Source organism: Camelus bactrianus, chromosome 6 (genome assembly GCF_048773025.1).
Source record: "Camelus bactrianus isolate YW-2024 breed Bactrian camel chromosome 6, ASM4877302v1, whole genome shotgun sequence".
NCBI classification, from domain to species: domain Eukaryota; kingdom Metazoa; phylum Chordata; class Mammalia; order Artiodactyla; family Camelidae; genus Camelus; species Camelus bactrianus.
This window is the reverse complement of record NC_133544.1, coordinates 55060885-55076677: the sequence shown is the minus strand read 5'-3', so window position 1 is coordinate 55076677 and position 15793 is coordinate 55060885. Positions and strand designations below refer to the sequence as shown.

Sequence of the window (15793 nt, the reverse complement as noted above, 5' to 3'; positions counted from 1 at the left end):
ACCCCATCACAGGGGCTCCATCCTTGTGACCTCATCAAAACCTAATTGCCTCCCAAAGGCCCCACCTCCTAATACCATCACATTGTGGGGAAGGACATCAGCATACAAATTTAGGGGGTACACATTCAGTCCACAAAACACATGGAGAACAAACGAGAACTGGAGGCCCAGAGGAAAAAAGACAAAAACGAAATATATAAAACTATTCAATGAAACTTTGTAATCCTGAGGGTTTCACTTTTATAAATGAAAAGATGACTCATCACGGAAATGACTTGGCAGCCCTCCCTCAGCACTGAGCTCTTATAAAAGGACGTTTTAGCCTCTGGTTTGAAAGTTCACTTTTCCATTAAGCACAAAGCAAGGGACAAGGACATGGGACAGTGCCCCTTCAGACCTTCTACTCTGAAGTTCCCAGCCCATCAACAGACTGATTTGAAGAGGAGAGAATCACGGGTGCAGGGAGCAGGAAGTGGGGAGTGTGTATAGATCAGCTGTGGGAAGGAAGCTGGACGATGCCGTCCATCCCTGGTGCCTCGGGAGAATTACCGAACCAAGGTGGGGGAGAGGCTTTTGTGGCTCACAGCATCATCAGGCATGAAGGCAACAGATGTTCCCTGAGTCCTGTCAATGCCTTTTGAGGTGGGTAGGGAATGAAAGAACCAAATGGTCAAGCGGTTTGTTTAGATAACTGACCCCGGCAGGACACAGCCAAGAGGAAGACAGACAGTGCCTGTATTCAGTCCATGGAGAGGCGCTAAAGGTGTTGAGATCCAATTAGCAATGCCTACCATTTCCGGTCAAGTTTTGATTCTGAGGATAGAATTCACCATGGGAAGAGATTACTCATCTGAGCTTTTAGTGTTTGGGAGGGTGGAAGACATCATGAACCCATCATTATTATTTAATAAGTAACTCTAAACATTTTTCAAGGTTTGGTAGTATTTGTTAAAATTTTTATCATCATGACTGCATACTTAGCTATGTCTAAGGTATTCTGCAGTGGCCACAGAGTATCAGGAAATATGAGTTTGCCAGAAAGATTAGCTAGAATTGGCAAGTAATAATAAAGACAGCTGACATTCACTGCACACTTACTACACCCTCAGCCATGTGCCGAGTTCATTAGATGTACCATCTCATTTAAGCTTCTGGACGGTTCTGTGAGGTAGGTGTTGGCACGGCCTCCATCACCTCCATGCAGTTTCAGTTTGGAGAGAAAGGTTAAGTGACTTGACTGAGACCAAGATTTGAACCCCAATCCATCAGATTCAAAAGCCTGGCACCCTGTGAGGTCTCCCTGCATTCCTCATCTCTAATTCTTCTTCAGAAGTCAGGCTAAATGGTAAGGAATCAGTCAGAATAATCTCTAAGGGGGACCTTTCATACATATGCACCCATGAAAGAACACAACCACGGCCCACAAAGCTGTCTCTTCTCTGATTGAAAATTCAGGATGCTGGACGCCCGGGGAGGCAGGTAGGCAGTCAGAGGATGAACGATGGCTGCGTGCCTCTGAAAACATGTCAGCTCCCTTGATTGAGATTTCCCACCGCCACTCCCAGCAAAAAAAACAATGCCTCATCTTATTTACCTAACTCCCAGTGACTGTCCTTTCCCAAAACTATCACCTCATTCTCATTCTTGTGATCACAGGTTCATTAGCTCTTTTGCTGCGCTCCATGGACCGGGGCCTTACGGTGCCACTCTAGTAATTGAGATCATTTTCCATGACCCACTTTATGCTTTTTTCTTCCCAGTTTAAAAAAATGTTTTCCACAACCCCCTATTAGCCAGTACAATACTGCATTATGTCCTCACTGAAGCAATAACATGGGTCCTTTTTAATAATGATTAAGGATAATCACATATTTCATCCGAGGGAACAGCACACCCCGAGTGCCAGGCATTGTGCTACATTTGTGTCGTTTCATTCATGAGGCCCCTCGCCAGCCTCTGAAGTTGGTTCACAGATAAGGAAACTAAGGCTCAGAGTACAAGATGCCATCAGGATTCTGGACCTGACACAGGCCATCAGACTGGTCTGCAGCTTCCCACACATGTAGTGAGAGGTCTTTGAACACCGAACTGGTCACATTCACCCGGATAACAGGCTCTGGTACACAGAAGGGCTTCCATCGTCTTGAAAGATTTCATTCAGGTAAAGAATAAATTAAAGAAATGTCTTCCCTAAAGAATGGAGTGCCTTTTTCCCGGGGTTTATTATCTATTTAGGGAACTGCTAACTAGAAAGGCGGGGCCACCTCTTGACTCCACAAACCATTTTCCTCCTCAGCTGTCCCTGGGACAGCCTCGGGCAAAGCCGACATCTGATGCTTTCAGAGGAGCAGGCAAATTCCAGAAACACCAATGAGGGCCCTTTCATGACATCCTTGCTCCCTCATTTGCAGGAAGAGGGTGTGAGCTGCGCTTGGAAAGCAGCTAATAGTTTTAGGAAAACACCAACAAACCTATTTTGAACCCCAAAACCACAGAATCCTGAGGAAACACTAGTATGGCCAAAAACATGATTTAAATTGCTAGACATTGAGAAATTCACTTACTGGGTAGTGAGTTTTCATTATATTTCATATTCTTCTGCTTTGGTTTTGTTTCTTACTTCCTTGCCTCGGGGTTCAGATTTAACTCCCCAGCAGAGACCTCATGGGTTTCTTAAATGTGTCACAGCTAAAAAGTCACTTCATCTTTGATAAGTCCTAAGCCATAAACCAGAAAACGCAGAGGGACGGTAAGAAGAATCAGTCCCACAGATGTACTCTGTGTGGGGCTGACCAAAACCAGCCTGGACTCAGACAGGGAAGAGGAGCGGAAGCTTTTCGGCATGTTTGTGTCGACCAGGCAGATCCCTCCAACAGGTTTTCCAATTTTTGTTCTATTTTGCTGTGTTCCTGCCTGTGTTGAGCACAAGCCTGGCAGGGCTGCCAAAATGGTTTAAAAGTTTCTGTGCAGAATCCACCACAAAGTCCCAGTTAAAAGGGCCAGGAGTGAAGGCTGAGCTCCCAAATGGCTAAGACTAAAAAAGATAATACCCCCAGGCATCTGTGTGTCTCAGCATTTAAATTATACCCCTTGAAACGCCAATTTGGACTTTGTGCCAAGAAGCAGTCGAAGCCCTTTTTCATGGAAATGCCCAATAGAAGACCAATGTGTTTAAATGAAAGGTGTCTCTAATCATTTGGTATAAACATAACATGTTTTTATTTTATTATGTAACCTTGAATTATCTTGTCCTCTAATGAGGATCTTGCATTGTTACTGATACTCAATAATTTCATGGAATTATGTTGTCTAAATGTGTGTTCTAGTACCACAAAAAAAAAAAAAGAAAGAAAGAAAGAAAAAACCTATCTAATTATTTCAACACAACTGCTTGATCTAGCACGGTTCCAACTTTAGAAAAAGCCTATTCTATATTAAAGAAAATAGTTTTATCTATAAAGGGTTTTCCCTCCGTGCCAAGTCCTCACAGGTACCCTGGTATAAGGGAAATTGCCAGACTTGCTTCTAAGTCGTTTAACTGTTTCGATATTCCCCTCCTCCTGATTCCCAGCCTCTGTTCTTCCCTTTGTAGGATTAGTGATTACATGGATCTGACCCCCGTGGACATCGTAGGGAAGAGATGCTACCACTTCATCCACGCCGAAGATGTTGAGGGCATCAGGCACAGTCACCTGGACTGTAAGTACCTCCTGCGCGGGGACAGCCTGGCTGCTGTCATCTGTCTCAGATGCTTTTTTGGTTTCCGTGCCAGCGCCTCCCTCCACCTCTCCCGTATACATTTGAGATGACTGTCAGCGTGTGGTGAGAGGAAGTGGGACATAAATCACTTCTACTTGTGTTGGAATTAGAGTGACAGCTGGACCTCGGGCCCTGAGAAATTGCGGGGTCTTTAGGCGCTCACCCGGGATCTCATGGTCTCTTGCCCTCTCTCTCCCATGACCAGATGGGGGAACCTTTGTCTTAAGTGCTTTCTTGACCCTTTCATTTTCTAGAGAGTAAGTTCCACTCTGCAATTTGTGGTCTCAGTTTCAAAACAGACCTGGGAGAAGACAAGTTCATCCAGGCCACAGCCTCGTACCAATTTCTACTTGACTAGCCACAACCTTGGGACACAGGGGAAGCCCGGGCAGGAGCAGGGTACCTTGTGTGGACACTGTAGCTCTCAAAGGCACCCTCTTTTCATTGTAGTCTGGAAAGAGGGTTATTTAGAGGAGCAGGTACTTCCATCTCCCAACTCCTGGAAGGGAGAAAGTAACCTCAGCTCTTTGGGTCTGGTTCCCAGCTCCTGACCCACAGGCTCTCCTCCAACGAGACTTTTGTGACATTTAAGCAAAGCAGGACCAGCCAGTCCAAGCAGTCACTCCCACACCAGTGTCCTCATGCAGTTTTCCCTCATCAGACTCAGCAAAGCAGTTTACACCATGCGTCCAAGGGATCTGACAGCCCCATAAGGCAAGAGGCACTGGTCTGGTGGACCTCTTAGGAACGGGGCTGCCCTTTTCCAACAAGAAGTCCTTTTTATGACCACTCTGTAGACTCTCCCTAGAGGATGAGGGCCCTACCATCCATATTCCTAGAAGGTTCTAAACCCAATTCTGAACTCTGCTCTTAAATACACGCAAGGGGGCACCAGAGAGATGGTGCAGCCTGAAGTGGAAGCTTTTATGTAGTGACACCACCCAGGTGGCCTTGGTATGGACGTCTTCTTCCCTTTCTGGCCACAGTCAAGGAAAGCTGTTTCAGATCTTTCCTGCCTTTTGCAGCTGTTGAGTCATTTCAAATTCAGATCTTCAAAAGCATAATGCAGAGACAGTCAGCTAGCCAAAGTCTCCAAGGGTGAGCATCTTGTACTGTGTTTTGAACCCTGCATTAGCAACACTGACATGGGACCAAGGTCAGTGTCAGATTCTGTATATGCTCTGTCTCTGGCAAAAGCCAGCCTGCGAGGCTGCTCAAGCAGACTCTAGTCCCAACACAGAGTGTGTGCCTCGGTATTGCTCACCAGGGACTTGGGAACACACTTGTTGCTAAGAACGAATGGGTGTCGGGTATCACAGAAGCAGATGGCTCTTCAATTAATTGGGGGAAAAAACTGATGCTGTTTCCTGAAAAGAAACACCAGGTTCTCTGTAGCTGGAAATTCAGAGAAAATGGAGAAAAATCAGGATCTTTGGAAGAAGCTCTGAATACATTTTTGGACCAATATATGCCAGAGATCCAGACTTTGAAAATGAGTATACTGTTTGTGAGACACTGTCATAGACCACATGTGTCAGGAAGGGGGTGGGGTGCTTTTTCATTTTGGAATCTTAATCGAAGTCTAAATTCAGAAACCTGATGCTGACAAAAAAGAACTTTGTCATCCTCCATTATTATTTGGGAAACGTCGTGCTATCTCTTTGGGATTTGATTTACAGCTTAAAGAAATACAATTCCTCAGGAAGCGTGAGCGAGGGCAGTTCATTTCTTCCCCTAAAGCAAAGGTCCCCAGCAAATGCATTTGATGCCATTCTTTCCGATCTACTTTTATCTCATTTTCAGTCCCCGGAATAATTTGAGTGCTGAAAATAAACAAGTCCGCCATTCGCCATTGTGCTAGTATCCTAATTTGTCTGGTATCTTGCCAGCTAATAAACAGAGAAGGTATGCCTTCAAATTCTGTGATTTTTTTATTACTTGATATTGACATACTGGCTGCTGCTTTATGATTTAGCCTGCTAACAATGATTGAGTTCAGTCTTTCAACTCATACACATGACTTCTAATTTTAAATTCTTTTAATAACCTTAAACACATGAAAAACAAATAGAAGGAGCTGATAATTCCACACAGTAAAATACACTTCACATATTTAGCTATCACGCTGTGGAATAACTCTACAATGTCAAGTAGCACACAATTAGTAAAACTGTAGGGGGAGGAAAAGGAGTGTTTTGATCCTGAAGAATTTTGATCCTAATCAGATTGAAATTTCAGCGTTCTTGTAGTGCTTAGTATCTTCAATCACACACACATACACATACACACACACACACACACAAATCCAACTGATGCCAGCGTCAGGTTTTGCATTCTGTGGCTGAACTAAAATGCTAAAATATACAAATGCATCGCGCTTTGTACAATAAACATTAAAAGCATTATAAAGTAAGATTGAGTCTAAAATTGTGTGATGGAATGTCTGATGTTTACCTAATTCTCAAACCAAAGCCAGCCCAGTAACAAAATGACAGAGCATGTAATAAGTCTTGGTTGTGTAAACATGGAAAGAAAAGGCAAAAAGCCAGCACCGCATCTTGCTCATCCAGAGCCCTAGGCCATTACTGAAGGATGCCTCAACTGTGCCTTCTTGGCAGCAGAAGGTCGTGGTGACACAGAATCAGCTCAAGAATAAGATAGAATTCTAAAACAAAGGGATGGTTAAAAAATAAACCACATTAACTATTTAGCTTTTCTTCCTTGAGCTATTGGCACAATTCCTGGTTCTGGCCATGAAAGACAGGTTGTAGTCACCTGATAATATTTCTGATATTTTGATATGTTCCAGTTTATGGATAAAACTTACAGGAAAAAGACTTGATAGTCTCTGGTAATTCGAAATGCTATCTTTATCACTTAAATCTATTTTCCTAGCAGAGGCATCTGTAAATTCATAGATGAACTCATTTCTAGAAAAAGAAAAGTAAAAGGGAGTCTCAGCTGCACCAGGACTTGGCAACCCAGAGAGACTGAACCAAAAACTTTGGACCATTTACTTTCCCACTAGGTTAACGGGAGACACCTGACAGTTCATGGGTTTCAACATAAAGAATCACTAAGAATCACATTAGCTCTACCAACATGGTGGGTTAGGATTCCAAAACTGAGGGAGGTTAGGTCCTCTTCTTTCACACTGGGACCAAAGACCTCTGTGATTTTTTTTTTCTTTAAGCCACCTCACTGGAGCCACTGAACCCAATTTCATTGATCCTTCAGGCCAAAGTGACCAAATCAACATTACAGGGTTTGAACTGTGAACCACCCAGACAGGCAAAGATGCTCGAATAATTGCCAGTGAGCCTCCAGTTCCCCAGTGCACAGGAGGTACTGATCTTGAGATGACCAGCGATGTCTCCCTAGGGCCACACACCCCAGGTACCCGGAGCAGCTATGTCACTCTTGAATAATTATGGGAAAAGCACAACCATCTACTTTGCCCCTGCCTTGTAGTCCAAGAAACAGAAGGGCAGACCATGAATGCTGAACCGGAGAAACGTGCTTTGCGTTTGCTTTCATCCCTGTCTATAGTTCTTGTCTATAGACGACGCTGAATTTGTCTGGAGATACCCTTACGGTTCTTCCCAGGTCACCAGCAACAACTCTCTAAAACCTGGGAAGAGTGGCCTGAGAGGAAATTTCCTTTCTCTTGTTCACATCGTGTTCCAGCAGCAAGGCTCAAGGTTCAAGGCTCTGGAGCGCTGGAACTTCAGGAAAAAGGAGCCAGAAAGTATAGAAGTGGTGGCAGTTTTCCCTTCCTAGAACTGTTCCCAGGATAAGAAAACTCTGGAAGAGCTATTTCAGAAAGAGAGGAGGACTTCCGGCTTGTCTATGAGATCATACAGAGTTAAAAAGCGTGGCTACGCGATATATTTGGGGGGTGGGTGTTAAAAAAAAAATACAGTAGCCTGTTTCTTAATTACAAAATCCTATACTTCTTAACAAAACTAATGCACAGCTACCTGGCATAATGCATTCCATGCTGTTTTGCATCAATAACCTCTACGCTTCCCTCCTGAAGGCGTCTCATCGCCAAATGCAAGCCGACTGCTTAATGCAGGACTAATTAGTATATCCCCTTCCAGTCTGCAGGCCTTCCATTGTAATTCCTTCCCAGCTCATTTTTTTCCACAACCGAGCATCAATCAAAGTAAGTGCCCTGCCTGCCTAGGAAACACAAGATGTCCTCCATGCATTTGTCATCTGCCACACAAACAAAGGGGGAATTTAATTGTTGATTTGGGTATGCAGCCACTGTGCGCAGTAAAGGAAGTCGGGAGTGCAGGAAGAAAGGAAGGGGTAGAGTTTGATGGCGGGGCCAAATGCAGATAGCACAGGGGACTGCTTCTAGTTTCTGATCTTAGCTTTTTTCAGGGTTGGGTCTTCAGGGATGTAGCTGCCACCTGATCATGGGCTGGACTCTTTCCCAAAGCAAATGAATTTTTCCTCTTCATGTGTGTAAATGTGTGTAAGAGCTGCCACGTCTGACTTTTTTCTGAAGCCAAGACAGCCCCCATCGTGCATCTGTCCATTAACTAAAAAGACTGTCACATGGAGACAAAATAAAGTCTGGTTTTTATGCAGGAGTGAATTAGTATTACTACTTTGTATCCTTTTTTTTTTTTTTTTGGCCAGTGCTGATTTTGGCTTTTTAAGTCCAAGGGCAGGCAAAGAGAACAGAGAGCAGCAAGGGCCTAACTAGCAGCCGAGTGTCCTTGCTCCCTGCATTCTCGATGCGGAGCTTCAGCCTGCCCACAGGCCCAGCAACCCCGAACCTGCACTCAGCCAGATTCCCAGCTGACTGGTATTCATGTAAAGGTTCGAGAAGCACTGACTATACTGGGATTTAGAAGGCATTATTTCACACGGAGTAAAAGTACATGCAAATCAACTAACGACCTTAAGGACATCAATCCCCCCCTCCCACGTCAGACTAGCTGTATTAACAGTAGTAAACTATGAAGAGTGAAGTGGCTCTGAGGGCATCTTAATCAGTGTCCGAATGAAACTGGTGTGACTACTTGGTAAAGAGACTGACTTCTTTACAAAGATGGGAGGTTTCGAATATCAGTACAGAAAGTTAACAGAGTATAGATAATAGCAAATAGTCAACTTGTAAGCAAAAGGAGGTCTTTGGTTTCCTCCCCAGGTTACTGTTTTTCCATGTACTTGATTGCATGTGTGAACAGGAATAGTATTTTCCCTGTTCAAGCTCATCTAACATTTGTGAGTACTTACTACCTACAAAGCATTGCAGGATGGCTATAAAGCTTCAAAAATAACCAAGAAATGGTCTCTACCTTCCAGGAGCTTACTGATTAGTAGAGAAGACAGCATGAAAACAGCCAATTTTGAAAAGGTGGCATAAAATGAGGGCTGTTAAGATATTTAAACAAACCAGAAATCCCAGAGGTGGGGGCCACCAAGGGAGGATGAGAAGCTCCAGGGGAGGCACGTTTTCCCTGGACATTGAAAGAGGACTGGCAAGAAGCCAAGATGGCAGGAGATGTGGCAGGGGTGCAGGTGGCGCTGGGAGATGGGGTGGGGTGGGTGTTAAGGGGATTCCAGGCTTCCAAGAATACATGAAGGGACACAAAGTGTGATACATGGTCTTTTCTCTCTACCCAGAGAGAAAGCCAGCTCTTGGATTTGACTGATATACTCTAACACAATTCTAGCATGGACTCTCGGGCGTTTCCTCATTACCGTTTCAGTCAGCAGCTGCATTTACTATCATAAAATTGATATTTGAGAGCAACGAACCCATTGCTCTTATAAAGCACCATCAGAAAAACAAGACAATAATTCTCAATCATCCATTTTAACCGAAATCAATTAACCTAAGTAAAATCAATGCCATTACTTCTTGTTCTTTATTTTGTATAAAGTATAAGATGATATTATATTTTTAAAATATTTTCCTTAAAATATTGATATGACACTTTGCATATCTCAAAAAAAGCCTCAAACCTTTAAAAACAAAAACACACACAAATAAGCAGTATAGGATTTAATTGGTGATGGGTTTAGCATACAGTGTGTTTCCATTAACATCGGGTTAACGAAGGATCGGGTTATCTGAACCTCTTTGTGAACGCCCTCTCCCTCTCTGGCCTCCTAGAATCGCTGGGGGAGATGCGCCAGCTAGGATGCACCTGATTACAAGTAACAGAAAACCCGAGTGAAAATGACAAATTTTCTCTGTAATCATCTCAACTTTCTCTTCATGATCAAAAGACAGCTGTAGCATGGCCAAAGAGCTCCTCACAGGACAGTGTCCAAAGTCAGGAAAGGGTCAGTTGCTGTTTTGTGTTCATTTTTGAAAGAAAGTATTCGGACAGGCCCTCTAGCAGGGCGAGGACCCCTACGTCTCGCTGTCCGGCGTTTCACCAAATGCCCAGCTTAACCACACGCTGGGTGGAATTCCCGTGGCTGGTTTAAACCATCAAGGTTTCTCCCCCTGGGGACCTGGGGGAAGACCACCAACATCAAGCCCCAGATGAGAGTGCTATTACCCAGAAAGGAGAGACAGGGTCTCTGTCCAGCGGCCAATCCAGTGACTCTACCTGGGGGATCCGTCATGTTTCACAGCAAAGTACTAGGATTTCTGACAGTCTGCACAGCAGGTGAACACATGAAATTTTGTCTGGGCTCCATTAAATACTCCCGATTTTATGGGACACCAGTCGTTGTGCACCTATGCCTCACAACTGAGGTATTTCTTGGTAAAGATGTTTCGCAGGCTTAATGAATCCAGAAGCACAGGGTCCGCCAGGGACATACAATAAATCTAACCGTAAGATTCACCTCAGCCTTTTACCTTGCTTAGGTCTCCCGACATCCCAGCTTAACCTCCCCAATAAACTAGTCCTCTTCATTTTTAAAAGGAAAGTGAAGAATTCAACCCAAACCAGCTTGGACCCCCTGTGCTTTCATAGGTCTACACATGACTCTCCATAACTATTATCACTGTGATATGTTATGAGTGAAAACGACTGCTAAGCATGTCTCCCATTCAAAGGCAAATAGAGGTAAATCCTTATTTTCAGAAGGAAGAAAACATTTTCAGCAGTCTCCCACCACACAGATACTTCCTCCTGCATCTCCTTGTGCAGTGTTTCATCCTGTTCCAAACCAAAACCAATCCCTGGGAAGGGAAATGGAATTTCTGTGACTGAGACTCATGCAGGAGGATGGGCTCGTGACAGACTTCTCTCACTTTGTTTTCCGCCAGTGCCTGGTGTGAAGACGCACATTCCAAAAAATTATTTACTGAATGAATAAACACACCACTTCCCTCATTTCCTCATCATAAACCTCGCTCAATTCCGTGCTGAAGAGTTCACTGCATCCCTTTATGCAGCAAATCGCCACCGAAAAAGAAGGCAGAAGCGCTAAGTACTCTGTCCTGAACTATTTCGGGTCGAGAAGGGCAGGACTGAGTGGTACTGAAACTCCCTGACTGGACTGAAAACAGCTTGGAAAAACCTCTGAGATCGTGGATGTCACTCATTCCAACAATTCCTTTGATTCTTCCTGACTGAGAACACCATCCCATCAACGTTTTAAAAGCCTTGGTCTCCGATTCAACACGTTATCATCAAGAACAGGGGGACTTCTTTTTTAAACTTAAATTGACATGTTCCAAATCAATAAAAAGTTTTCTGCATGATTCAATATTAACAGTTAATAAAAATCTATCCATCGGCGGGGGTAGAGGAAAAAACCTCTTCTGAGGTTATAAATCACACAGATAGCAGTTCAAGTAGGGCCTGTCATGAGCATGTTAGGGGGGAAATCCCCAGATGATACACAGTCATTCACAGAACATCCAGAGGTCTTCTGTCCTTAAGCTCGTCACTCACGTGAAGCGTCAGGTATCATTAACTTTACCAAATACAGCTCAGCACGTAGATTAACGGAAAAAACCTAAAAACCAATTTGTGGATGCCTGCTATTTAAGACGTCTAGCTCCCTAATTGCAAAATCTATAGGAAAGTCTGCACAGCATTCAAGCCGCGGCTGATCCTATGAGCAGTTCTAAGTGAAAACCTGTCTCTACTGCATGTAAACGAAGCCCCTAATGCACAGCTCCGGGCTCTAATGCTGCTTCTCTTGTGGGTTTTGAAAATGACCTTCCTGTAAGCATCAAGGACTCTAACTTTTTAGATAAAGAAACTTGTTCTTGTTTCAAGTGTATGTCAGGTTCATTCCCCTATTGCCCACAGTTTTCAAAAGCAGAGGAAAAAGTAATCCAGAATTAAAAAAAAGAAGAAGAAGAAGTCCTGTTTCCAGAATGAAGTTCCCTGTCAGCCCGCCTTGGGCCTTAGGTGGGGAAGCCGAGATTAAAGAGTCAGTATTCTTTTTCATGTTTCATCTGCCAGTTTTGTGAATGTAGAAAGAAAACCAGTGGCTACAGCTAAGCGCCCAGCTGTGGCATTAAGTAGAAAGTGTGATTCCCCCACAGCCCCTCCCCCAGCTTACACACTCTCCACATGAGTGAATTCGAAAATAATTTTTGAGTTTCTAGCCGAAAGGCCCCACTCCCCATCCTCTGCAGCCATTGATGAAGGTAGCTCGGGCGGGGCGGTGGGGGGGTGTGTGCTCGCAGCAGATGCATCCCCATATCACCATGACGATAATGAAGCTCTTTGTTCAGCAGTGTGAATGTCAAGTGGGAAATCTCCGATGAGCTCACCATTTCCTATTTATTCTATACTTACCTGAATGCACCAAGTATTGCAGCTTTTTAATGCCTAGGCAAACCACTGAAATGTCCTTTTGTGAGACACTTCGCTAAAAGACCGCTTTTGATACGTGTTCTTCATCGCCTCTTCAGACTGAATGAGACTGCTTCCTTCTTTTTAAGACACAAGCAACTCACTATTTAGAATCTTTGGCTTTGATTTTGTGGAACAGCCCAACAGGAAGAGACCATGTTCTCTTTTTTTCTCCATATTTCTGAAGGCACACTTGGACTGATTTGTTTTGATTTACTAACAGAATTATGTTCCTGCCAGACACAGGCTTCCTTTATGTCCTTTCAATCATCAGTCTATTTCTGTGGACAGAGTTTTCCCGAGGAACACTGAAATCCCTCTGTCGGTAACTGTGTGCAGAGCCATGTGTGCCACAGCCAGAGTTCATCGGATTTGCGGGGAGAGTAGTTTTTCTCTCCAAGCAGTACATTTCTTGTATGCCTGCCACTAAGCTCCAACCAAAAAACCACGTGACTTTTTAAAAAGATAGTCAAGAGAACTGAGCATCCAGTCTTTGAGGGGTAAAATATGCGTTTGATGTAAAAGGTCTCATGTTCTAAAACAGAAGCTCGCTGCATTTTCCTTTTGGTTGAATGGTATTTGCCACTCCCTTCACAACTAGGGGTGGGTGGGATTTTGAGGCTAAAAGACAAATATTGTCCAATGAGCAGGGGTGGGACAGTTCAGCCAGGAAGATTTCAGTCTCTCTTTGTCTCTATTATTTTCCCCTCACAAATGTGGGGTCACCTCTCTCCTCCAAAGAGCACAGTCTGTAACTCAAAGGCACCTTTAGCTTGGAAGTGGGGGCAGTGCTGATGACAGCTTCCTGGTTTTCCTCAGAGCAGGGCAACAGCAGCCAAAAGCAACTGGTTACACCCTAGACTTCAGAGTTCAAAGGAACAAGTTCTCGTATGGTCCCAGAGGTGTTCAGGCTCACGGTTATTCCTAGGACCGTCAGAGACTGCAAGGCCATCTGGGGAAAATGCACTCACTCTCCCTGTATCTTCACGTTTACCCTCTAAAACCTAAAAGATCATTTCAGTGTTTTCAGATCCTTAAAGAAAAACTAATTTCCATAGCACAATTTCAAAGACATCATTCTAGAAATGTTATGATGTGACCAGTGAATTCAGTGAGACCCACATAGGCTGCTCTACCAAAAGGCTTGGACAGCAAAAAGTAAACTTTGGGATAAACCAAAGAGAAGATGCCAAGCTATGTGTTTGAAATACTCAGACCATATCACGGCATAAGGCTGAAAATACAATCCACATCAACATTTCCTCTCTCTCTGTTTCCTCTATAGTTTGAGCACATTGTCAAGAATTTTCTTCTGGGCTCATTGGTTTGATGAGTATCTATCTCTTTTCAAGGGACAATTAACTATTTTTTAAGGACTTCCAGATCAAGTAACTTACATCATGTTTATTTTTGGTTTTCTCCACAAAAGGGATTTTGTGAAATAGACTAACACAAACACTCTCTCGTTCCTCTCCATTATTTAAAGCTAGAACCCGAAAATAACAGCAGCAGCCCTGGATTAAAGAGAATCGAAAAAGTTTTTGTGTTTTTCAAGTTGTCTAATTTATTACAAACTAAAAATCTCTTTCAAACTGGCACCAAGGTGGCTTTTCTTCTTGAGCTGATCAGGACCACATGAGCTTAGGAGAAGCTGTCAGAGCCCGCCTCTGGCACGGCTGGAGCGAGCCAACTGATTTGCCAGTATGGTTTGTTTTTTTTTTTTTTTTTTGAAAGAAGGAAGAAGCTTCATCCCCAAATCATAAATTTATATTCTGGAGCCCCAAGCAAAAATGATTCCTTGCTCATTTTAAAAGAAGCAAAACTCCATTGTGACCTTTTTTGCAGGTCCTCCTGAAAAACAAAAGCAACTGGGGTGACCTTTTGGGAGCCTTCTCAGTATCTTATCTCTAGTTCTCTAGATTCCTGCAGACACCTACGGGTCTCATTCAGAAAACTCTGAGCCTCAGGAAACAGTCACATCTAAGACTATGTTGGAATGTTTACCTTTACAGAATCCTGTTTGTCAGGCTTGCTCAGGGCAAATTAGTGGATTAGGTCAAACTTGTCATCTTAAACTGACAGTGATGGGCTCCCAGATCTGCTCTGTGGTGTTGACTGTGGTCAGTGAAGGCAGGACTCCCCAGGGAGCCCCTTAGGGGTCCCTCCCTTGGCCATCCTCTCACCACTTCTTCCTCCCATAAGATTACCTGGCCCGCCTCTCTCTCACTGAGATCCTCTCTCTTCACTAGATGGCCCTCGGCCTGGGTGATAAGAAAGGCTGTCTTCATGTAATCACAGGCCCTAATAAATTTGTATTCATCATCTCAGGAAACACAGACACACCTAATCGGACCAGAGTCATGCTGCCTTAACTTGGAAAGGTGACATCCCATCAGTCTTTCAGCAAATAAGCCTTTCCGCCCCTACCCAGCACATCCACGGGGCCTCCTCCCGAGGCCAATGTCTTGCTGGTCATGCATTTCAGCAAGGAGATTTTGCTGGTTTCTTTGTTTCTCTGCTTACAAGTCAGAGAAAGTATTATTAGAGATGGAGGGGGGATCTTTATGATGATTCTGCAAATTCAAATTTGACTTTATAATTCCTGTCTCACTTTACCCCTTTCTATACACTATATTATGGGTTTTTTTTTTTTTTTCTTTTAATTTTGCCTGCTTTCGGTCAAATTCCAGTCCAGAATCCCCAGCCAGGCTGGGCTAATCCGGTCAACCATCTCAGTGTTTTCTTCATGAGATTCTAAAAGGGGGCTGCTATGTCTCTTGGCTTTCATTACGAATACTAGAACCATTTGAAATGATCCCTTCTTCCAGATACCCCACAGGTAGAATTATACACCAACCACTGTGTGGGGTGCTGTAAGTTTCCTCTGTGAAAACACTGGGCTGAATTTCATAACCCATCGTTCCTCTATTAATAGTTAACCAGGTTGAGCGGATTTGAATAAAAGCACATCTTGTTGCATGCAACAGCAGTTTGACAGAGGAGCTGTATGGCAGAGTTAGGATTTTACTGCTTTCAGCTTCACTACACAGTTTTGTAGCCGGGGAAGCCATGCATGCAGAATGGCAGACGTACAATTGCCGACAAAAGCAGAGCACAGTCCTACCTGTGGAGCCTCGTCACCAAGAGAAGGTGACAGTCCCGGGTTTTAAAAACACCCTCAACTGTAGAAGAGTTTCAGCATCGAACTTGCCACTATTTGAAACACTCATCAAAGC

General features: G+C 43.8%; 1 protein-coding gene across 6 annotated transcripts in view; it reads left to right on the top strand.

Moving 5' to 3' along the window:
• Positions 1 to 15793, top strand: part of NPAS3 (neuronal PAS domain protein 3) — a 794663-nt gene that overhangs the window by 767235 nt on the left and 11635 nt on the right. For all 6 annotated transcript variants that reach the window (XM_074365668.1, XM_074365666.1, XM_074365667.1 and 3 more), the window contains one exon: positions 3593 to 3699. In XM_074365668.1, the coding sequence (XP_074221769.1) occupies positions 3593 to 3699 (107 nt within the window). The remainder of the gene's footprint in view (positions 1 to 3592; positions 3700 to 15793) is intronic.